This window comes from Lepisma saccharinum, chromosome 6 (genome assembly GCF_977018435.1).
Source record: "Lepisma saccharinum chromosome 6, izLepSacc3.1, whole genome shotgun sequence".
In the NCBI taxonomy this organism is placed as follows: Eukaryota; Metazoa; Arthropoda; class Insecta; order Zygentoma; family Lepismatidae; genus Lepisma; species Lepisma saccharinum.
In genome coordinates, this window is record NC_139234.1 from 51029785 (window position 1) to 51056072 (window position 26288).

Genomic DNA, 26288 nt, shown 5'->3' on the forward strand with positions numbered 1-26288 from the left:
CATCCATAGCCGCGGTTAACCTAGTAGCCCCTTTGGAAGTGCCTGGCTGTCAGGTCAAGTCTCCACCCAGTTTCAATTCGTTTGCGTAAATTCTCTTTGCTGTATTTTAGTGGACTCCATTCCATGTCCAGAGTTTCCCCCCATTGTTTTTCAGACATTCCACGTAAATGTAGGAATGGTAAGTTTACCTAAATCCACCGACGCTTCTTCCAACCTTCTTGGTTGTTTACTGCTACCACTCCGTCACGATTGAACTGACACGACAAATAAGCGGCTTGCATTCAAGAAATGGAAAGTTATTTTTTAAAGATTTGAAAGGGATGACAGGATAAAAATAGTGGCGTGGATAAAATTTGTCCTATTTGCTGTATGTTAATTAACCATTCCTGTTACTAATTAATATTTTCCTTCATTAATTTATTGCAGGCGTACTATACGGAGTTGCATCAGTATGAACACCAGATCGAGTAAAATTGCTGTCTGTTAATTAATCTTTCCCTTAATTTATTTGAGTTGTACCTTACGCATTTGAATCAGTGGGTATAATAGCTGTTTGGGTTAATTAATCGTTCTTTTTTATTAATTTATTTCAGTCGTACCATGCGGAGTTGCATCAGTACAAACACCAGATCGAGTTATTCAATCAACTTACCCAGAAGCTAATCGCTGTGTACCAACAAGATGACACTAGTAAGGTGAAGAAAATAACGGAACAAATCAATCAACGATACAATAACCTTAATACAAGGTACGTGTACAGAAATGTGTGTAAATATGCTCTTAGTGATGTTGGTATGTGAAATGTCTGTGCAATGAAAGTAGATGAGGGTAAATTTCTCGCAGAACAGACCTTTTTTTTTTGTAGTAGAATTTTATTTGTGAATATCCTTATTATAATGGCATCTATAATATTGGTCAAATCCATAATCGTGATAAAAGTAACTGTTGGGTAAAACGCGTGTTGTATTGTTTGTTTTAGTGCATGTTAGGTTTTATTTCACAATAGAAAAGTGTCATACATATTTAGGTATTGCAAATATGAACTATTAGCGTACATGGGTTTATGCACTGATGTATGCTATTGTTCAATGACTTTAAGAACCTTAAAGACATTGAACAATTCCACACATCAGTGGTTAAACTCATGTTCACTAGTACCAGAAGAGAAGTGCATTGAAATGGGAAGGACCCTATTATGATTGATCATCACAATAACTGATTTGAAAAGTAGTCACTGAGACAAAGGTTATTCAGTGATCTATAAAAGGAATGGCGGTCTCGACACAGTGCGAGGTATTGCGAAGTAGGGTAGAAGGCGTGATAGTTTTTCCACAACCTTTTCTACAACCATGAGCCAATGGGGATATTGATTTCTTTATTTAATATTCTCACTTGTTTTATATTATTTTAGTCTGCTAAATTCATGTTGGAAACAGGGTACACACACCTGTTAGCCTTATTTTCTGGCACGAAAAGGGATTTTTCTCCCCACTGTTTAAGTCATTGGCTAAAGAGTCCAGTAGCGACCAATGTCTATGGCCAGTCGTTACTATCTGGTACAGGTGGCAAGGTACACGAGATTGGAACCCCTTCAGCTAGAGGCCAAAATTATTATTTTTTTTTCTGTAAATAAGCTTCGCGATATCTTATATGTAGTATTCAAGCGTTGCTTTATCATCAGAAGAAAACTCTATATGACCATCTGCCGTTACTTTCCACGGTATGTAAGGTACGTACTTTTTGTGTTTAACAACCTATGAAGGGTTGTTTCGACGTCTGCGGTAAGAGGTAGCCGGAATGACAAATCAGAGGCTCTGGAAGTGAGCGTCATAGTGGTAAACTCACAAATACAACTTTGCAGATGACAGACCAAAATACACATTCTCGGGCTGGTACTCAGACCCTGAACGTTCTTTGGCTAGATCGTGATGAGTATGATATTGGAGGGGGTTGCCATGGTGCAAAAAATAATTGGCGCATACACTCAGTGCCGAACGCTCAATGTACCAAAGTGTATACTACTTTGAAGATGATTTGGTAAGCCTTTGCCATGTGCCCTATCATTATAGTGCTATATTTTAAGTCCGGGAACTTTCTGTCACTTGTAAACGCTGTTCGAATGTCTGCAAATGGCGTCCGTGCCTGGGCAAAGAATCGAAAAACTCAACACGCATGCGCACAGTCGTCAGCGCAGCACTGAAGAACGACAATATTTGCAAACGGAACCTACTTTCTGGACAACCCTCGTAGTTGAAGAGTAACTGGATATCAAGTAGCCACGAAACTTTCTTCTAGAGTTCCCCGAATGCAGGCCGTGTCTTATTCGGGTCACCGAAATAACGTCATTCATTTATCGGTACATACCGGATGCTGGTACGGCTTGTGTGGAGAGGTGTAGACAAATTGATTGGTTTTCAAGATATCTTTGTCGGCGTCTCTTTGAAGTGCATTTACCTGATTAGGGCTGCACGGCGTTAGAGGGAACCTCTCCTTTAGTTGCCCGGTCTACGTTTATTTGAGTTGATGGAACTTCCTCTTGCTTCTTCCTCGCTGGAACGTTTCTTCAAAGGTTCCAGAGCGGAGTTCTACTTCTGGACTTTCTTTCCAGCTTTGCCCTGAAGCCCTTTGAGGAATTCGAAGTATTGCGTCACTGCCTTCAGTGCAATAGAAATTGATACGTGTTTTTTTTATATATATTTTAAAAAATTTCACGCTCCTACTAATACGAGATACTAAAGGTGAAGCTATTGAAATCTGCATTGGCGCGCACCTCCGTGGTGAAGTGGTCAAGATGGAAGTAAAGAAATAAAAAAAATCAACAAGTAGGTCATGACGTCAACAAAAAGTCAAGAAATTATAATTGTGGTCAAGAATTTTTGCTATCACAATGACTGATTGGTTGATTATTTATTTTGCTTCACCTTTCTGCCCCTTTTGGGTAATTGTGAAGATGAGGAGAAATGAATGGTGTTAAAATAAAATGGATGAGGGGACAGTCACACATATACATAGGAACCACAACACGACCAACACATAAGATTATAGTGGCTGTCCCGATGGCGCAGTCTTAGCGTCGTCGCCTTGTAATCAAGGGGTCCGGGGTTCGATACTCGGTGGAGGTACATAGTGGTTCGGATTTCACTTTAAATTTTAGGTCCAGTCCCGATTAGCCTTACTGTGCATAAAGTGGACTTAAAACATCAACTCAATCAAGCAATCAAATCCAGACACTAGAGCATCTCTAGTCTCCCAAATTTAGTCCAGGATGCATTAATAGATAAAGCAAATCTAATTCTCTTGTTAAATACAGCTTCAGTTTTAGCCGTAACTAGCCTTTTGGTAGGGGTTTTTCATTAAATTAATATTTATTTTCTTAATTGTTAATTTCAAACTTTACCTAAGTAGTTGTCAAATAAATAAAGGTTAAGAGAAACTGAAAACAGGTCAAGAAAAATTCATGATTCCATTCGATTTGTTATTGTAGTAGACAACCTGGGTTAGCACAGCGCGCTACAACGCCAGGAGTCACAGGTAGGAATACCTGCCCTAGCATAGCTGTTCCTTGTGACTGTCTCTCATTAATCTCATCATCTTCAAATTCGCGATTAGCCAAATGTAGCAGAAAACCAAAATAAAATAAACCAAATCAATCGTCAAAACCATCTGCATTGTTGATGAGCTTAGCACCAAGCTTCTGCTGTATAAGCGAAGTCCAGGGACTCACAGAATTGTTTTATGCAGGTAAATTTTAGGAAAATCTCCGTCCGAGGTCACCTATTACACGAATCGAACCCAGACTGTCGTGCTTGCCAGTCAGGTTCCGTACCGTTCAGATATAATCGTACTAATGCTTAGAAATTCCTTTTTTTTTTTGTTCTTAGTTCGTTAATATTCACTAATCATACTAAACAGCCTACATCCTCTCCAGGCATAGTTATCCGGGAAGGAACCTCGCTATAACTAGCCGTATACGTGCAGCCAAGGCCACCCACAGGATTTTTCTCGGGGGGGGGGGCAGCAGTGATTAAAGTGGGGCAAAGGTGGGGTGATGATTTCCCCAAGACAAGAGAATTCTCTTAGAGCATCCCGAGTACTGGGATAATTTGCATAGGTTCTTAATCTTCTGCCTTTCACTGCACCCCTCGTCCATATTTTCACACTACAACTTCAAAATTTGAATTATATGAAGTCTTTCCATATATCTCAAAAGGGTGGGGGGGGCGGTCTTGCTTGCAGCAAAGTTATTTGTCATTGTATAAAGTTATACTGATCGCAACTCCAACTGGCGGTTGACCTTGATGGCTATTTCTGGCGCGTCCTGTCCCCGAATCGTTTTCGGGGGCGTGTGGTCCGATGGGTGTCAGCAGTCTCAGTTGCTAAGTAAAACCTGAAGGGGTCACATCGCTCTCCCGAAGCAACGTTGCCAGTTGTCTTTATATGACTGACTGTGTGTCCGCCTGCATTCCAACCTGTGGGTGGTCCTTCCGGAAACTCCATCGTTTTGGACCGCGTGTGCAGTTACACCATCAACCCCCGCTGATTTCTGGGGCTGACAATACCGTTGCCCGAGAAGACTTTTGCTCGCCTTACGGTACGTTTGGCAACATTTGGTGGACCTAACGTTCAATTGTTTCGTCTCGCGAACAACGTTCGGTAACTTGTGACTCGAAAGTAACCGATCTCAGTCGAAGAAAATTGATCTGATCGCTGATTCGCTGTTTTCCAGCCGCAAGTTGGAGTTGCGTTCAGTATAGTCACAACCGTAATGTGAGTCTTCATCATATCCCCAGATATTTGGTATTTTGGCAAAGCGTATTTTCAATACTCTCACGTAATAATCCCATATCCGCACTATATAGTTATGAAAATTATTTTAAATCTGAAGTTGTAGATTCTTGTAGATGTAAATACGAGTAGTACTGTCTATTGGTGGAAATGTGTAAAAATTTACCCGTGTAGAGATAGATACATCTGGGAGTGTTAACGTTCTTCCTTCACCAAAACTACTACTTCGTAGTCCCCAGTCATGTTGGCATCAAGGAGAACGAAGCAGCCGATGCTGCCGCTAAGTCTGCTGATGCAGACGGCAACCGTTCTCATCCACCTTCTAGCCTCTAGGGACCTGCAGAATGTTTTTTGTTGTTGTTGTTGTTGTTGTTGTTGTTCCCTTCTAGTAACGTGGCAGGAAGAGTGGGGTGCGGTAACGTGGAACAATCTTCGCGCTATCAAGCCCAACACTGGTGCTTGGCGTTCCTCGTACCGTCCCTCTCGCTGGGAAGTAACGAGGCTTCGAATCGGACACAGCCGTCTCGCACATCGTCATTTGACGCAAGGGTTGGACCATCTGCCGTGCCGTACTTGCAACGTTGTGTTAAGTGTTCTGCACATTCGTGATTTTTATCTCCTCAGGCACCGTTTTAACCTTCTCAACTATTTGTCAGCTATGTTGGGAGACGATGACAAGTGTTTTAGAAAATGCCATTAGCTTTTTGAAAAGAGTAGGCCTTTTACACTCTTCCTGATGTAGTTTTCAGATCATCCCTCCATTTTTATGTGTTGCGTTTGCCCTATGCAGGCCACTTTACAACTTGCAGTTTTAACTTTTCTCAAGGGACGGACTCTTTACACATTTTTATTTAAAAAAGAATCAAGGTAAGGGTTTAGATAAAGGGATTTTGCTCGTATATTTAGAAGGGTGCAAAATGACCATACGTGCCGGAGCTCCCCAAAAAATGTAAATCAATGAATCGTATTCGTTGTCAGCATGTGTTTCTGGCCTTCGTTTGACAGAGTTTAAGTGGCAGAGTTATAACGTCGTCATCTTCTAATCAAGAGTTGAGTACCCGGGGGCAGTACGCGGTGGAGGCACATACTGGTTCGGATCCCACTTTAAACTGTGGGTGAATTCCCGATTAGTCTTTCTGTGCATAAAGTGGACTTTAAAGCAAACTCCAAACAACAATTTAAAGTAGGATTATAAGATTAATCATTCTGTGCTACCACCGAAAATCTAACCAGAGACCTATTGATTACAAGATGAACACATTGTTAGCCTCTAGGATGTCGGGTAGTCCCTTCCTTTGAAGCGCCTTGTAATCAAGGGGCACCGGGTTTGATACCCGGTGCAGGCACATAGTGGTTCGAATCCCACTTTAAACTGTAGGTCCAGTCCCGATTAGCCTTACTGTGCATAAAGTGGACTTAAAACACCAGATCAACCAACTAACCTGCCTTTGGACCAATCATATAAATTGATTTTGTAACATTTTTGTTGTGTATTTGGAACACACGCAGATCTCACACAAGGTGTCGAATACATTATAAATGATATGCACGCATAAATCAACATTATTTAATTAATCACAAAATTCCATTCAACAAACTATAATGAACGCCATTTATACAAGACAAAACACAATCTGTTTTTAACAACATCTTGACAACTTCAAAGGTTTTATAAACCATACAGACTATTAACGCAATAAGCGTCACACATACGACATTCCCCCGCGTCGATGAAATTTTGCATTAGCAAAATTTTGGTTTTATTTGTTTTACTTCTTTTAACCATAATCACTCAAATCCAATCTGTCAGGTGGTTTTCTTTGCCTCTGACTTCTCCTTAACACTCTTGACTCTGCTGCTTCACGTCTATCTAAATCTATGTTACCTCTTGCAGCTTCTTCCACCACTTCATGATTGTCTCCTCTCTCGTAATCCTTAAACGTATCATTCGCATCTAAATATCTTCCTTCGTGGACTTCTGAAGATGCGTCATTATTCTTATCGCCTGTGTCATCACTAGCATTATGATATCCTCTTTCATTTTCTATCACATTTCTCCATTTTATTTGGTTCCCATGCACTAACTTAACATCTTTACCAACTTTAATATACCAAGTATATGTCCCTGCTCTCCGGACAACTTCACCTTGCACATAGGATGCACCACAGGAATCTCGGTTGGCAAGTTTCACCCAAACTTTGATACCTCCTCTGGTATCCTCACGTTTGTTTTTATCAGGAATATTCTGTACTCGATCTATATCATCTTTCGGTCTCTGCTCAAATGCATACATCATTTCAGCAGGAGATTTCAAATTAACGGTGTTTGGAGCCATTCGGATACTACGTAGCACATCTAGCAAAGCATTATTTAAATCAAAATGCTTATCATCTCTTCTAGTTTCGTACAATTTACATCTCAGAGCACTTTTTATAATTTGTACGTGTCTCTCAGCTTGTCCATTACTAGCCGGATGATAAGCTGGTGAATGCATTAAAGCAATCCCTTGATCTTCACAATATTTCTTGAATTCTGCAGATTCGAAGGGAGGACCATTATCCGTAACTAAGGTGTATGCCTGGTTATACCTTGAACTTAGTCTCGACATAAATCCTTTTACATCCCTGAATGATGTAGAAGATACAACCTCACATTCTGGCCATTTAGTAAATGCGTCAACAACGAGAAGCAACACTTTTCCTTGAAAATAGAAGAAATCCATGTGTGCTCTCTCCCACGGCTTAGTTACTTCCTTCCAATTATAGTATTCTTTCTTTTTGGTGTCGGGTTTTACAGCATTACAAACGTTACACGATTTTACGTGATCCTCAATACATTTGTCTATACCAGGCCACCAATATCTTTCACGCAATAGTAACTTCATTTTTACTATGCCATTGTGATTCTCATGATCTTTCTCCAAAACTTGCTGCCTCATTGAATTAGGTACAATAACTCTAGAACTCCACAGCAATATATCTTCTTCACATTGTAGTTCATTTCTTCTTCTTCTCAGCGCTTCGAATTCACTTGCATCTATATTTGGATCCTTAATCTTATATTCTGACCAACCTTCCATAACGTACCTTTTGACCTGTTTCAACATCACATCTTGTTCTTGCAAAGTTCGGAAGACATCTTTCAGACGATCCGTGAGCTTGATTGCATTTACAAACTGAATGCCGTCGACATCAACTGTTTCCCCTTGCAATGGCTGTCACGGTATCTAGTGACATGTGAAACGCAGTTCGATATAAATTATTTTTTGTTTATTGATTCATTTTATGCACAAACATGAAAGTGTGAGGTTTGATCTTATTTTGTGAATAAACTTGTATCCGAGCCAGACGTCGGAAGCTGGAGACGGGTTTTTCTTGAGTGACAGCCGCCGCTTAGAACATGACATATTTGCACCAACGCGAAGATAAGGGAAGATTATTTTCGCCGCTACCGGGCTCGAGTCGCAGCAGGCGTTCGAACCCATGTTCACGGATGACCAGGAAGATCAGCTGGAGCTCAAGCCTGCAAGGATCGACGACGCGCACTTGACCGCGTTTCAAGACAATGGAGAGAGGTCATTTCCATCCCCTGAGAAAGCGAAGCCAAGCCACTAGAGCGTCCTGTTCAACGGAAGAATTCGAATCTCTTATATATAGGCGGTGCTACCATCCCAAACACAGTTTTTGCCCGGATTTCATAGAGAGAGCATCTCCGCGCTACACTCTCGCGTGATTATTGTTTTGTGTCCGTGGACTTTGTTTCCTTACGTACTGTGAGCGACTTGCAGATAGGGAGTTACCAGTGTGCGCCTTATTTTGGTGAAGATTACGCGGTGATTTGTTTTTGCCAAGCGTGGACTACATAAGGATGGAGGGCTAAAGAAGATAGAGAAGGGGGGCGTCGCTTCCCTGACGCCTGCAACGACGCCGAAGCCAGTCAGACGACGCCAAAACCAAACACTGCCCAAAGCCCGAAGGACGCTTCCAGATCGACGTCCCAACCAAAGCCCGAAGGACGTTTCCAGATCGACGTTCCAACCGAAGCTAGTTACCAGAGAAAGAGAGGGAAGGATGATACCAGAACGACGCCCAAACGAAGCCCGGCACCAGAGAGAGATGATTGCAGATCGACGTCCAATTGATCCCCGACACTAGAGATATTCCGAACCGGCGCGTGACCACGTACACCCGACGCTAGTGACAAGAGGAACGCCCGAAGTACTGAGGAGGTGCAAGTACACCATGTCGTCGCAATTATTCTTCGTCGCGATCGACCTCGGAGGACAATTTCGCCACAAAGGAACCGTGTGCAAGTCCCGCGTCCAGGAGAGATGAATGACCACGCCATGTAGCAGAGTCTGGTACAGTATACTTCAGAGGGTCTCATGTACATGTAAACGTGCGTCGTTATTATCAACACCGTACAGTTAACGCCGACGTCTCACTTATTTGCAAAGTTACTCAGGAAAACCCAAACCTAACTTCCGCGTCTAAAAATTGTTTTGGTATTGTTATAAAAAGGGGTTATTTCATGTTCAGATGTTCTAATTTAATTGTCTGCATTCAGCGTTAGAAGCTCCATTTCATTTCTTTAATATTTAGTATAAATGGTCAAAGTGTGCTCCATTTTTTGTGTAACCGACCGCCCCGTCGCGCCATTTAATTTGTCAAATGAGTCCTTTTTAATTGTGGAAAGCGTAGTTGTTTTTATTGCAAGGTCGTGTGCGTGAAATAGTATTATTTGTTGCATAGTGGTTTTTAAGGTAATTTTTGCTCGCGCCGACGATTGATTAGTGTATTCCGGCAGCTGGAGCCAATTAAGTTTTTGCATCACTATGAAATTGAGTAGTTGTTCTCATTGGACGAGAGAGGCTTGTGTGTAATACCCCCGTCCGAGAAACTTGTATAAAGTTGTGCTTACGACTCGTACGTTCATTCGAACGAAAGATTTAACCACGCCGACCCAATTGTCTTAGTTAACCGCTTTCCGAGGGCTGGCACTTAAGTTAATTTAAAAGAGCACAGGAGCTGGCAGACAAATGCCCTAAATTCACATAAAGGTTTAAAATTAAAAGGAATGGTATGATAATGAGATCCATGATTTGTATCCATACTTCACATGTAAAAATACCTCATGTGTGTGAAAGAGAGAGAGAGTGAATGAGTGAGCGTTTGAGGAGGCTTTGTAAACAGTTGTTGATTGCAATATTTCTTTGTTGTTACAATATATATTCACTTTTTTACCGTTCGTCAGTGTTGTTATTTGACGTTTTTCAGGTACCAGATATTATGCTATTAGTGTTTTATGAATGTTCGAATCTACATATCAAAGGTAAACAAAACAGTGTAACATTTCAAGGTATTAATCTCCGCCTCGCAATAGTATGACAATAAACGACCGTCTCAGTACCGAACTTGATAACTGGACCGTGAGTCACGACCGGTCTCCCGTACACGTAACGACGTTTGGCCCCGTGCCGGGGTATGATTGACACGTCATTTCGGGGGCCGTGGGTGCACTCGTTACATGGCAACCTCGACAACAGATCCGCTACTTCAAAATTCTTCTTGTACACAATTTCATATTCATAATTAGCCAAGAACAAACACCAACGTTGAATCCTGGATGAAGCCATAATGGGTATAGCCTTTCCATGTTGAAGTAGTTGTTTTGCGGGTAGTGAATCAGTCCATATTTGAAATTGCTTTCCATAAATATATTTTCTAAATCTCTTCACGGCAAATATAATTGAAAGAGCTTCCTTTTCATGATGAGGATAAGCCATTTCATGTTGCGAAAGAGTAGTAGATGCACATTCTATTGTTTTCAATTCCCCATTAATTCTATGGCATATCTGAGCTCCTAGTCCATAGCTCGAAGCGTCACATATGATTACTGTATCCTTGCTAGGATCAAACGGAGTTAAAGTTTCGGATGACTTCAGTGCTTCTTTAACCTTTTTGTACTGACTTTCACAGTCATCACTCCAATTCCAATGCACATTCTTCTTTAATAACTTGTACAAGGCTGGAATCAGTATAGCCATATTTGGAATGCACCTTCGAAAAAAATTAATGCCTCCCAAAAACGACTTCAATTCCTTCACGTCATGCGGACGTGGACAATTAAGCAATGCTTCAATCTTGCACTGGCAAGGTTTAATTCCTTCCGCAGAAAGTTCATATCCTAAGTATTGAATGGATGATTTAAAGAACTTGCACTTTTCCAAATTAACCTTCACGTTATATTGTGTTAACCTGTGCATGACCTCAATACATCTGCTAACCGTTTCATTCAGTCCAGAGCCACAAATTAGAATATCGTCTTGATATGGAATTACATAATGCAGACCTTGCAATATCTGTTCAATTACTCTCTGAAATATTTGAGACGAAATTTTAACTCCAAACGGTAATCTTGTGTGTTGTAATAATCCCCATGGTGTGTTCATTACAAGCAACCTTTTTGCTTTTTCACTCAAAGCTATTTGCCAATACGCTTTTTGTAAATCCAAACTAACAAATACGGCATTTCCTCTAACTTTCTGGAAAATATCCTCTAACAGTGGTAGGGGATAAGAAGCATTTTCTACATATTTGTTCAATGTACTTTTTAGATCGCAACAAATGCGCAAATCTCCATTTTTCTTTTTAATGACAACCATCGGACTGGCCCATTCACTAGTGTCAACTCTTTCATAAATGCCATTTTCTACCAATTTATCCAATTCTGATTTTACTTTATCTTTAATTCCATAAGGGACATTGTAAAATCTCTTAAAAATTGGAGTTGCGTCAGGTTTTAATGGAATATCAGCTCTAAAATCTTTTATAGGCAAGCTTAAATCGCCATCAAATGTAGAATGAAATTCTTCCTTTATAATATCAACGATCCCTTGTACATTATTAGTTTTTATACAATTGTCACATTTATTTAATATATGCTTGACATTACGAACATCAGAGTTCATTGCATTATTTCCTGTGACATTGTGTGCAATAATATCAGACTGCGGAGAACAAGTTCCCCTTGCACAAATTTCATTCAACTCACAATGTAACTTTGGTATCATAATTTGAATCCAACTTCTTCCTAAAAGCGGATATTCTAAATGACAGTTAATTATGTACAAATCTAGACAATAGAACTGATTTATCCACGCAACATTCACATTAACTTTTCCCAGTAAAGGTATTACATTATTATCAGCACCTTTCAATGTACAGTTAGGTTCAGACATTTGTACATTTTGCAGAAATTTTTGATAAAAATCTTTACTAGCTACAGATGCATAGGATCCAGTGTCAATCTCAAACTTGGCTTCATGACCATGTACATTAATATCTATTAAATATGTACGCTGGTTAATGTTGGAATCTAGTTCCCTTGTATACACTTTTATATCATTTTCCGAATCGTTGACCACATGTTGTGATGATTGAAGTTTGGATGCATGATCCACGATTTCTTCTTTATCAACTTTACTATTAAAGTTGATTTGAGTATCATTAGAATGCGTAAAAATAGTGGCAATAAATAAATCTTGAGTTGCAGCTGTGTTTGTTGGACTAGCTTCAGAGTTAAGTGCGGATTCTAACTCAGTTGTATGAGCAACAAATTTGTTATTGAGTTCATAATTTGTGGATTTTCTACGTTCAATGTTAATCCTTTTATAACATTTCACGTAATTATGGCCTTGCTTCCCACAAAACGAACAAAAACTTCCTTCATAATGCCCTTGCACTTTGGACTTTGATTTATATGATTTTGAATTATTACCTTGACCATGAAGATTACTTTGCTGATTGCTAAATTTGGAATCATTCTCATTTTTACGCGAAACCTTATTCGCTTCATGAAATCTTCTGTCATTGCCCTTGCACTTAATATTCATTGTGCCTTGTAAGTTCACCTCACGGTAATAATACTTCATATCACACTCGAGTTTCTCCATTTGTTTAGCTAACTCAAAAGCTTTATGGAATTCCATGATATTTTCTGCTATTATTTTCTTCCTAATAACGTCAGACTTTAAACCGCTCACGAACGTGTCAAACAATGCAATAGGTAAAAACTCACCATATCCACATGCTTCACCTATCTTTCGGAGCCTTCTTGTAAAATCTTCAACCTTCTCCACATCCAATTGCGTACATTTTCTTAACTTTAGGCGTTGCACTATAAAATTACTACTTGGATTGTAATAAGAATTGAGCCTATCAGAAATTTCTTTGAACGATTTCTTCTCTGGTAGTATTGGAGAGAATAACTCGCGTAACACTTCATAAGGTTTGGCGCCAATTACAGATATGAATCTAGGAACTTTGCTTTCCTCAGATATGTTGAAAACTCGGCAATAATTATCATATCTTTCCAAATAAGAGTTAATGGTTCCTTCATCTGGATCATATTTGTCAAATCCTGGCACATACGCCATGATGCGTACCGCAACGATTAAATCCAATTAATCATAGACCAAAACTCACCTAAATCTGTACTACGCCGTTAAATATTTTTCTCGTCGCCATTTAATACATAGTGGTTCGAATCCCACTTTAAACTGTAGGTCCAGTCCCGATTAGCCTTACTGTGCATAAAGTGGACTTAAAACACCAGATCAACCAACTAACCTGCCTTTGGACCAATCATATAAATTGATTTTGTAACATTTTAACAGTTTCTTCATCATAATCGGGGTTTAAGGGGTGACCTTCCACTTAGTACACCCAACTGTCAACCTCACTTTTACGTAGTACACCCTGGACTGCATTTTGCAGACAAACAAGGCTCTGGCGACTGGCCCTATATGGCCAGTATACTTCTGTGTGTTGTCCTTATGTGTTCTGGGTGCCCGTTTACAGCCTCAGCTTTTAACGGAAGTCAGAATATTTTAAGGTTTTAGTTATGCAGCGTTACAGTTGTTATTTGTAACGGTAAGGGGCTGGACCCCGTATAATGTAACGGGTGCAAAATAGCCTAAGTGCTGACGCACCCAAAATTTTAAAAGGAATCATTATAATCATTACGAGATCATATTCTATGCAATTCGTCTAGCGTGTAATTTTGTTAAACTCAGTACAGAATTTTCACTTTAAGCATGGACGATTACAGGTGTTTCTCACAATGAATTTTGATTTTTTTTTATTGAATTTTTGGGTGCGTGAGCACTTAAAGGCTATTTTTCACCCGTTACGTTATACGGGGACCAGCCCCTTACCTTACCTAAAATAACTCTAATGTCGTTAACTAAAATATTAAAACATTCTGACTTCGGTTAAAAGCTGAGACTGTAAAGGGGCACTCAACACACACAATGACAAAACACAGACGCCAGAGCCTAGTTAGTCTACAAAATGCAGGCCATGGTGTACTACGTGGAAGTGAGGTTGACAATTGGGTATCCTACGTGGAAGGATCACTCCTTACACCCCTGGTTCTCGCAATGGATGCAACCAATCTATGATCATGCAAGTGGTCGTGGCCAAATAATAACAACACATTTTTCTAATTGCACGTGGTGCAGGTTGAACTATCATTAAACTCTATTGTCAATATTAATAAAAATAAATTTCTATTTAGTATTTAAAGCAAGCAGTATCTAAGTGTTAATAAGTACTTGCAAAATAGGAAGAAAAATACCATCTTATCGTGCTTTTCATGATTTGCAATTTAATTGGTTGTGGTGCTGTCTCTGAACAGAATATACGATCTATAAAGCTTAGATTGGGATATTTTTATTTTATATTTTTGAATAAAATATCGAAAATATCGTTGGATATTGTATATGGCACATTGGAATTTGAAGGAAGTTGGCACATGAGAGTTTTTTTTTTTTTTTTAATGAGCTTATCTGGGACGGTGGCTAAACCAATGTCCAAGTGACAATTTTTCTACCGAATCTATAGCAATGACGTTCTTGAAGTTTCACGGATATCACAGGACAGAAAAGAAGTTCATGCCAGAAAAAAGTATTTGCATAATTAATTGTTCAATACAAACATTCATGTGTGTGTGTGTGTGTGTGTGTGTGTTGGTGTTGTGTAATTATGGAATTGCGTGTATATATCGCGTTACGCAATCGACCGTGCAGTAAATTAACTGTTAACTGGGTACAATTCCTCAGCGTTGTCAACAAATGGTACCTGCAAAAATCATTAGACAGTTAAGGACGTATATTGTATGTACAGGGCGACTCATAAGTATGACTACTCGTTTGAAGTAAATGTAGTGTGATTCTGTACAATGTACAGGGAAATAGTGAATGGTATATGAAACTTGAAACTTCATTTTTTTCATTTCATATAAGTGCAACGCGCCCGAGCTTACAGCATTAGCCAAGATGGCGCTAAACACCCAGCAGGAAGTTACAGTTGTAGCATGGGCAATTGCATGCCAGAATGATGGTGAGACTGGCGAGACGTGATTTTAACTTAACATTGTTGCCATCGAATGTAGAAAAGTGAAGAAAACGATTCCTTACATCAATTTTTCTTTAGTTTAAGTCCATTGCTGTGCTCACAGCTCTCACGATCATTCTGGTATGCCATTGCCCACGCTGCAACCATAACTTGCTGCTCCATGTTCAGCACCATCTTGGGTACGTGACACTTACCTGAAATGAAAAAAATAAGCTTCAAGTGTAATATACCATACGCAATTTCCCTCTACATTGTACAGTAACACACTACATTTACTTCAAACGTGTAGCCATATTTGTGACTCATCCTGTATGTATACGTGATATTTGTTCGATTCTCCTACATATGTACCAAATTTATATAAACTCACACACACACGCACCCGCGCGCATGTATGTAAATGGACATTGGTAGCGGAGGGTATGTGTATCTAATACAGGATCGTATTACTTACGTCAGATGTTGTGGAGTACCAGAAAGTCGTATTTGCAGAAACTACAAAATGTATTTTTTCTTGTATGTACACCTTGCTTGCATTGTAGAATTTTTTCTTCTGTAGCCTACGGTTGTTGTCTGTTTAGATACTTTATGTCCTTACAACACCGATAAACAATCAACAGCCAGTAAAGGGCATGAGTGACGATCAACTTTGCTGAACAACGTTTCACTGAAATTTTATCATGTAGATATGCAAACCTGCTTCGCAAATTCAGAGTTGCCACTGACTATTTTTTTTTTCTCTGTGCAAAATTATGGTCGGGAAAGGGGAAAAAAAGGTTTTGAAAATGTTTTCAAAAGGTGCTGATAAAATGCCTTTATTCAATGCTCTCTTTTTCTCCGCCTTCTGTATAAAAGCGCGCGGACCGCGTAGAGAACTGTAGTTGTGCCGAATAGGTTTTGTTTAAGTTTATGTTTTCACTCGCGGGTTTTGCTACATTGTCTTGGAAACTATTGGGCCTGCAACGATAATTATATTATACCATTTCATAGGTCTCGTTCTGCTCTACAAAATGAAACTATAGGATTTTATGTAGCTGTTCAAGAAGAATGAAAATCATTTATTTTTCAGTCCAATTTTTTAACAAAACATGAAATGAAAGGAAGGAAAAAGATCCTGAAGCATCAAAGAGGGGTAAAAATATGATAAATGTGTAAATCTCACGAAAAGATGCAACAAAGTGGGTTCAATTTACTTGATTTCATGTCCTGAAATATATATCTCAAACGATCGGTATGAAAACAGCTATATTTTTGGAATAGTGCTTCACCTTAAAATTCGTCCCTAGTAATAAGACACTAAACGGCAGACACGGCAACAGGGTGAAATCCCAGCTTTCTAATCTTTCCGCCATACAACACACCCATGCTTATGTTCTTAATCCTATTTTGTATTCTTGCATTAAGGACCTAGAGGCAATGACGCTCCAGAGGGAAGCCCTTGTATTAATTGTTTGCAAAGTCTCTCCTTGCCGTACTAAGATTTGTAATTTTCAAACAGAAAATAATCATTGGCAACAATGAATATGTACAGCTTGGTTGCATACGAACAAGATGAGAGACATTTGATTTATATAAGTCTTGTACTTCCTCATGGGAATTGATGGTCCAAAAAATAATAATTCCTTCTTCTTTCCTCAGCATCATCAATCGCGGAAAGCTGCTCCATTCGGCCATGAATTCTCTGCAGAACTTCGACAGGTCTTTGGATAAGTTCCTGGCCTGGCTGTCGGAGGCTGAGTCGTCCCTAGAGTGCGTGGAAGCGGAGGCGGACCGTCTCGGGGGAAGGAGAGACCAGAGTTCGCTCAGGCTGCCTCTCCAACAACTCAAGGTAGGTGAACGCTCATTGTTGCATGACTTGCTTGGTTTTCGTGGTCGGCATTCGTGTCTCTTCGGGGGCTGAACCGAAAGCTTCTACTAACTTCTAAAAATGTACAGGTACCGTTACACGAATACATTTGATTTGATATTTCATGCATAATTTCAGTCGATATTAACTTTTGCGAGAAACATATTATTTTTAAGGTTTATTGATTGATATGGTTTATTATAATTTGCAATTCTGCCACTTTTGGCTTATCGCGAAGATGAGGATGAATGATGATAAGATGATATGGGCAAAGGGTCAATCGCACACATATACGGACAACACAACACAGGCCCTACATAAGATTATACTTGCTCTAGGTTCAGGCTCCAGAGTCTCTTTGGCCTTCGGAAAAGGGTCACCCCTTGCACCCCGATGATATGATTGAATTGGTGAAGGGACACTCAAAAAGAACACCCATCCAGGACGGGATTCGAACCCGGAGCCCTGGCGTCGTACGCGTTGTGATAACCACTTCTCTACGGAGGTCGGCCACCACCAAGCGCTCTGCTCAAATTTACCAAAACTAAATTTTCATAGAGCAAGAACTTTGTAATATACTGAGTCGCTTCAAGGAAACGTAGAGATCAGAATGGGGCTGTAACTTATTTTGTGACCATAACTGTATCGATATTCGAGATTCTAAGCTGAAATCGAGATGGCTACTAGATGGACAATAGATGAGGCATTACGTTTGAGTAAACTTTTCTTACGTTTCGCACATTTTAAATTTTTGTGTTGTTTTCAGATACCTGGTGATTAGGAAACGTACTATCAACCATCTTAGACATTGCCTAAGCTTTTGTTTGGTAATGGAAACCTTTAACAATAGCTTTTTAACAAACTGCTCTAAAATTAGATCTTTTGATCTTGCTTTTTCAAGGCAGCAAAATACTTTGAAGGACTGCGCTGCAAACCAGTAAGGCGATTAAATACGGCGAACTTTTAACCTACCGTTACAGTACTTTGGAAAATATACCTACCGCGGTTAATGCGCTAAAGAGATATTTAAAATGTCATAAGCACACTAAGAAGTATTGCGTAGTTGAATACTTAGCGCTCCTGCTTTTGGTATGAGCGGTTCCTGTCTGTGACGGGGTCAGAGAGAAATGAATGGAGAAGCGAAGGGAGAGAGAGCGGGAATATTTTCTTGGGAGAGGGGCCGTCACATTTTGTATTACAGCTAAATACCATACATACAGAATGGTCACACAAAGTCACTCTCCTCCTTTATTTTTGACACTACGATGGTTATGGTTGAATGCTTGATGTGGAGACATACCTGACGGTTTAAGAATCCGGAATATCGTTGTGGAGACCTTCATTTTCGTTGCACAGCTGAATTCTGCGCCATGTTCTAGTAGATGTTTTGCGGAGATAATGTGCATGAACTTCTCGTGAAGTCTTTCTTTGTGCGATACCGGTTATTTCTGACTGTCTTTGATGAATCCCCAGAGGTGATATTTGGACTTTTTGGTGGCAGGCTTCCAATCCACCGTCCGGGGAAGGCCCTATTCAGGTAATGGCACACTTTCAGCGTGCCAGAACATGACGCAGGTATGTCTCCACATCAAGCATTCAACCATTACCATGCAGTATCGAAAACAAAAGAAGGCACGTCCACTTTGTGAACACTCTGTATAATGCATATTTGGCTGATGCAACAATTATTGATATAGTTTTTCTTGTTTGCAAAGGGGGCGGAACAGTTGACAGGGGGCGGGACCCCCCTGCCCTCTCTTGCGCATTCGCCCCTCCACTTTCAATACGTTGTCTTGCTTCTGTGCATGTTGTCTCGCAACCTGGTACTTTTAATTACACCCGGGGAAACCTTTAATTTCGGGTAGGGATTTAGATAAAACCCACCAACTCACTCACGAGCACCATCAGGAGAATTGAGGATATACTTGAAAAGAATTAGTGTAGAAAACCAGATAGCGACGGTTGGACACGACCACAAAACAAGAAAAGAAAAGTGTATCACTTCATCAACTTCGAACAAGACCTCGCTACAAGCGGATGGGGCCGTATAAAATTTACAGTACAATATCGTTAAAGTAGACCACGTTTTTACGGCGAAGCGAAAGCGGACCGTATCGAAACTCAGTTTACCGTAAATGCAATCTGGCCATAGGAAGGTACCAGTGTAATTTTATTTTCGTTCAAGCTACGTCAACCCTCCCCCCCCCCTCTCTTCCTGCCCTTGTCGTAAGCTTGTTTGTCAGTAGAGTAGAAGATGTGGCCCTTCACTTTGTCTTTGCGCCATGTTGATGGGAAACAATGTTGCGGCGCAGAAGAATATTGTTGGCGACGCGGAATCTTGGAAGAATGGAATATTGATGCCTCCGAGATGAGCATACCCCCAGAGAACTTTGTCGATATCGAACCTCAGGGAAAAAGAACAGAGGGGGGGAATCATATTTGCTTCCCTTGCAAATATGCTTTCCCCCTCTGAGCGCTTTCCCGTTCCACCCCCTGCGCCTTGTGTCTCAAATCTGTATCGAGGAACTTGGCGTGTTCAATATTAGGCAGCGACCCGTCTCTTTGCGTCTTGTGCGGAAAAAAAGTTTCCGATTTTTGGGTCTTTCATTTCTTCAGAAGCGCGGGAGAAAATTGGTGTCACGAACGACCAGGTGGTCATACTCCGTTTGAAACCCACATATACGGACTTCGAGTTTTCACTGTTATTATTTGCGTTTTTATTTTAGTACACTTTTCTACGAAGTATACCTGAAATTATAACTTCATTGTGTTTTTAAACTATATTGCGGGACATGAAAATGCGAGCTTCAAGGCCACGCATAGCCAGGGCGCTGTTGCCACGTTGGGCTGACATTCTCTTCCTCGGATTACAATATTTTATACTTTTACGGTATTATTTTATACTTTTTAAATTCTACAGAATTCGTAACGGATTTATTTTTAAACGTCGAATTTTTATTTTTTCTGCTAAATCAAGTCTCACTTTTTCAGCAGTTGATTATTCTACACGTTCACAAAATAACAGACATATGCACTGTCACGTGCCAGTTCCGATGACACAATGAAAAATGCAAGGAAGAAATGTTTCCCGAGAGCGACGATAGATGGCAGCATGCCATATAAAGAAGAGCAGAGTTCACTGTAGAAACTAGGAGAGGAGAAGAGCTATTATATATATTATAGTAAATGCAAAATATATAAAGGAAGGGTATAAAAATTATAGAAGGAGTGAATAAAATGTTGTATATAGCCAATTAAGATAATTAAGAATATGCTCGTATATGAAATAATTAGGAAAGTTAATAAGTGAGCAAATGAATTCAGAAATGTATCTCCTTTTTGATCCTAGTGATCAAAATTTGATTTAATACCTCTGACGAGGAGAACATCGTCAGCTTTTGTGTTTGTCCGTCCCTCGGTGGCGCTGTGTCAAATTAGACGCCCCGAAGTACTTACGGTTGCGCTCCTTATTAGACGCACTGGGCCATAGGCAGCGCTTGCTGTTAGCGATCCTGGGCTATTCCCCTTTTGGTCGTTACATAGTCGCCCCTAATAGCTTGTGTCGTTTGAATAATGCCAAAGAAGTGGGGGAAAGCGAGCGCATATATGTAATAAATAAAATTACGCTTTTAAATGAAAGAAAATAAATTAGAAGAAAGAAAAGAAAGAGAAGCATTTTCACTAATCAACAATAGAAAGGAAGAAGAAGCCTTTTCTCAAAATAGAAGTAAGAAAAGAAGAAGCCTTTTCACTAATCAACGATAGAAAAGAAGAAGCCTTTTTCCCAAAATAGAAGGAAGAAGAAACCTTTTCCCAAAGTTAGGAGAAGTAAAGAAGAAGATTTAATTTCAATTATACACATATATATAAGAAGAATATAACCGACGTAAATTTGGAATCAGCATATGTATATATATATATATATATATATATATTTCAATGTATATACAAGCTTTGTTATATATTTTCTCTGTATTGTGTACAGTTTTCAGAATATAGATCCGCATTTAACTATATCCTCTTGGCTTTAAAACGCTTTCTTATTTGGAATTCTCGAATAAATAACCTATCCCCTGAGATTAAGATATTTCTATAGACGTGGTAAATAACATTTTAGTACGTACCCCCAGGGTCGTAGCAGCACGACTTGCTTGTTAAATATATATCATATCTGGTTGTATTCTTCTCTCTTTTCGTGGCGTATGGAAGTGGGCTTCATTTCCTTCCGAATTATATACGGCCGTTTAATGCTTTCAACGGTCGTTCTGCCCACTCCACATGCGCCTCCAGTCAACTTTTGAACTTGTTTGAAAGTCATAGTTTTTGCCATTTTTAGATAATCAGCTAACGTTTGAAAAAGGCTGTACGCAAGTGCAATAATACCACAGACAAAGGTAATAATACTCTTACTTTGTTTATTGAGGTCGTACCTATGGAATAGTTTTCCTTTTTGCTGTGGTGTACGAATTATATTTTCATTGTCAATAGTGTCACTCATGGTAATAGGAACGGCTAACTTTACTGAATCACTGATATCAAAGAACTGCAGCTCTTCATGTCGACACAATGCTACAAATGCGATAACACCGCCATGCTAGGGCCGAAGAGGGGAGTCGGTTGACCTTGAAACTCGCAGCATGGTGTTTTAAATGGTAGGTCACGTGGCTTACGCCTGTTCGTGACAGTTTCATATCTTCGAGACTATTACTGAGGCAGTTGCTTTTCACTATGTCTCCCGCGATACCGAAGTTATGGCTCCAATGTGACGGCAGATGCGCACTCGATCTTCGCCAAAACCGCACCACTTTGCTCGGTAACGCAAAATGTTGCTCGCTCGACAAATGCCGATGATACGGCTCTCATGTAGCAGTAGGTGCGCACGCGATCTGCCGTCGGAATCTCGTCACTTTGCTCGGTGATGCAAGACGTTCACATGGAAGGTGAAAAACCGTGGAAAACCTCAGTTTGCATGTGGTTTCTTGTAGCTGCCAGAATTATTTAATGTATAACACACACAATAGTTTTCTTTTGGATAAAATTTTGGAAAGCGTGCGCGTTATATGTGCGTAAATAGGGCACACGTTATTTTTAAGCCTAAAACACAAGAACAATTGATTTTCGCGGAATTTTCCGTTTTCTAAGCACGAAACTTGTTGAAATTCCCGAAAAAGGCCACAACTCGCATTTGAAATGGATGACAAATGTGTTGCGGAAAATCAAGGTCCCTGTATCGTCCTAAATCCGCAAACCATTCACAAGATAGAATGGTTGTATAATTACAATTTAGACATTGGTTGATCAACCTTCAAGAAAACGGCCAATCGCAGCCATGATGGTGATTGTACGCCTATCCTGGGTGGAGAGTAGCTGTTCCTAGAAAAGTACGTTATGTGGCAATTTCACGGATATAAGCTAGCAGTTCATAGATCCTTTGAAAAACTGGCAAATACTCATGTTAATCCAAAGAATTCTAATAAATAAGAGATTTCAAGCCTTTATTTTCAATTCACAGGTGGCATTATTTAATACTAACTCTATGGCTGCTACAAAATGAAATGATAAAATTTCAGTTCTGTGATAAACGCATATAGAATTGTGATTAATAAATTATGATACTTTTTAAAGTATATTTTGAACTAGAGCTTATAAACCAAGAACATGTAGAAAATTAATTTGCATTTACATAGAATAACAGTTGTTGATCATCATGTTGCAGATTGCTAGTTGAACGTTATTTGATATTCCAAATAGTAAATTCATTAAGATAGGATACGATTTTGCCAATTATAGTACAGAAATTTCTGATCAGATAGTGTTTGTCGAGTAGTTTTTCATTCATCCAAAATTTGAGATATCAAACCGAGTGTCTTGTCGGAAAATTATTGCCGAGAGTATGGGACGGAGCCTACAGAAAGGATCATCAGATCACAGCATGAAGTATGGTTGGTTTGATAACATTGTTTTGTTTTGTAATGTCCAGTTATATTAATATAGCGTTTGCGAAATTTATCGGTTTACCCTTTAACGTGTTGGAGACTTGAAGGAAAGGCCGCGGCCATCATGTAGTTCCAATATCTACCGCGGTTCCAAACGATGGCAGCACCACCCTCATGGGCACGAGTATTCTAGTGACGCTCCTTCCGAATTTCACCACGAGATGCCAGGAGTAGGCGCTCTCAGTGTTGCCACATGTGCTGATTTTGTCTCGGATTGTATTTCGTACGAGCATGCATTGGAATAACTTTCTAAAGTTTGTTGAAAGAAATATCATTTCTTAAGACATTTTTCAGTGAAATGGCTAATGAATGACACTTGTATTCGAAAACCTGTAGGGGGAATTTTCAGTGTTTCTGATACTTTTATAAAATGAGATACGATTTGGATTTGTATATTATATCAGTTCAGTAATTCATTAAAATACGTGATAAATCATTGTTTTCTTCTTAACCTAATTGTAGACTTTGTCGTGTTCACTGAAATACATCTTTAGCAGTTGATAGCAGAAAATTTCATCATAACTAATTATCGGTTTACGATAAGCAATCTGAAGTTTATGGCCATGTCTACAAGCCAGTTTAATTGTGTGTTTAGCTGATTGGGAATGAAAAATTCCTTTAATATGCATTCGGTGCGTGGTGAAACTAACCTTGCCCACTTCTGCTTTGAACACAGTGAAAATAACTTCCCGTTTTTATTTACTTGTTCTTATATTATGTCACTTTTGGCTAATCACGACGGTAAGGATGAAATGGTGATTACATCCAAATGATAAAGGGCACTCGTAAGGAACACCAGTGTCCACCCCAGGTCAGGACTCAAACCTGGAACCGTCGGTAGCGAGATGGCAATCCACTTATCGCACTCTACTATCGAGGTGGCCCTTTCTCTTATCCTTGTAACCGAAAAATGCAGGTTAGTCAATAATAAATTCTAGTATTGACATCACAATATATGAAGAACTATGTTTTAATCCTTGCATTTTAAATACCCTACAGTAGTATAAAAGTATATACAACCAGGACGAGAAAGTATGAACCCCCCTCAGGCAAATTTGCCTACACTTAAAACTTGCTCAACATGCCCATATGAGCTTTTTGCTCAAGTGTGGAACCCCGTCTAATCCAAGATTTTTGTAAAAATACCCTTGGGAAGTTCCTGAGAAAGTATGACCCCCTCAGATTGATTTGCCTACACTTATAAAAGGCACATCTGCCAGATTGTTGTCCATAAATTTGTTAAAAATAAGCCTCTCTTGATATTTTTCTTGGCCACACTTAAAACTAAGCCAAAAATGCTCATAAGAGCCACACCCACACCCACCCACCCACACACACATATTTACTTCCGGTTTAAGTTCAATTGGGCACCAGTCTCAACTTGTATATCTAGTATTAAGATAATGTAATTCTTCTAGAATTGTTCTGTGACTCTCTCATTTCTTACATCATAAAGATAAGATTTTTCCCCTATAACAATAACACTACATATGGTGTCATCAGGGAGTGTATCGTGGAATTCACAGATAATTTTAATGTTTGTCCTGTCATTAACCACAACTTGTTTCCTTTTTGAAGTGTTGATGACAAACATGGGTCTCTGTGCTTTGAATTCATCTGGTGTGTAATACATGTCAGTATTGCCAGTAGTGACCCTTTTGTATGCTGTAAATGCTTCATATAATTTAAGGAAATCATCCTTGGACATGTCTAAATTATAATTTTCTCTAGGAAATACCTCATTTCTGCCATTTTTAAGATATATGTTCTTGATGTTGCAGTTATCAAATCTACTTGAATTTTTTTCCTGATTATTGTGTCTTCCAGTCTGAAACAATACCACCACAAAATCCGGCATGTCATATTGTATACTGGAGAATGAATTTGTAGCATCAAACTCATAATAAGTACCAGTGGCGGGCTTCTGTACACATTGATATGTATAAAATTGTAAAGGAACCTGTGGATTTTTTATTATATCTGCTTTGTATTTAAGAGCATAACTGGCTTCATATTCAACAACTGGGATTCTTAGCTCCATAGTCTGAATAATGCATTTGCCTTCATCAGGTAGGGTATTAGACATAGCTTCCCCTGTGGAGTTTATTGCACTGTACCTCATCAAAGCATTGTTATCATTGGCAGTTCTTCTAAATGTGATTCTTAAACCACCCTTCCACATAATATCTTTGTAATCTGAGAAGAATCCTGGCAACAGGCGCATAGGGAACAGCACTGTGTGGTTCTTAGATATAATTTTATCACCAGCCTCAAATCCACCTATTTTGTAGTAAGAAGCCTCGGTTTTGGATAATTTTAGTGTGGCCAAAGCTGTGGAGGTAATGCCGGGATAATCTATTCTGTTTATAACAACACCATGCTTTCTGATCTCAATTTCAGAGAACAGATGCGGCACAAAATTGTCTACCAATCTTATATTTGAATTTGCCGGATAATCTGTTCCATCGAGCTTTACAACATCAAATTTGATGTATAGATCTGCTCTGTGGGGGTGTATAAAGCCATCCCCTACATCAAGATCAACCTCAATTTCTGTGTTGGGTTGATTTAAATTTGCAAATGTCCTCCTGTTTGGGGGAATGATTGTAGCTCATAACTCTCAATATTTTCCATTTTTTTTGTATGTATTTTTATTTAAATATTAATCTCTATGATTGCAGTTGTTGTGGCTCCAGCAAAATCAACTAATTCTTCTTTTTCATTAGTGACCATCAACTCAATGTTATCTATTCTATTATGGCACACAGGAAAATATAATGTTGGGGATGGAGTGTAGATGATTGGCTCCATAAATTCAGAATTAGGTTTGAATGTTGCAATGATGCCAGTTTGTTTGTGAGTGCCTATGCCATTTGATTTGGTGATCATACCCTCGGCCACATTACAGTGAATATTTAGAGTCTCTATGGCTAAGAATTTAGGTATATTAATAGCAGTGTGTTTGATGGCTGGTTCAAGTTTTGTGTTGTTCTCAAAGCCTAACAGCTCTCCTATAGTACCCAGATCCACTGTTTCTGTAGCAGATACAATCTCTACTCTGTGAGTGACAGAATTTTGAGTTAATACTATACCTCTGGGTAATTGAGCATTTAGAGTGGACAGATTATACTGCCCTGGAGTGATGACAATTTTTTGATCCCCTACTGCAATTGTGTTGTTGTGGTGTGTAATATTAGGGATCAAGTACATGCCATAAAATGCTATTGTTTTGGGATACACTA

At 39.4% G+C, this 26288-nt stretch overlaps 1 protein-coding gene across 16 annotated transcripts in view; it reads left to right on the plus strand.

Annotated features, from left to right (window-relative positions):
* Positions 1-26288, plus strand: part of Dys (Dystrophin) — a 1073030-nt gene that overhangs the window by 644898 nt on the left and 401844 nt on the right. For all 16 annotated transcript variants that reach the window (XM_083123868.1, XM_083123876.1, XM_083123873.1 and 13 more), the window contains 2 exons: positions 594-748; positions 16843-17032. In XM_083123868.1, coding sequence (XP_082979994.1) covers positions 594-748; positions 16843-17032 — 345 coding nt within the window. The remainder of the gene's footprint in view (positions 1-593; positions 749-16842; positions 17033-26288) is intronic.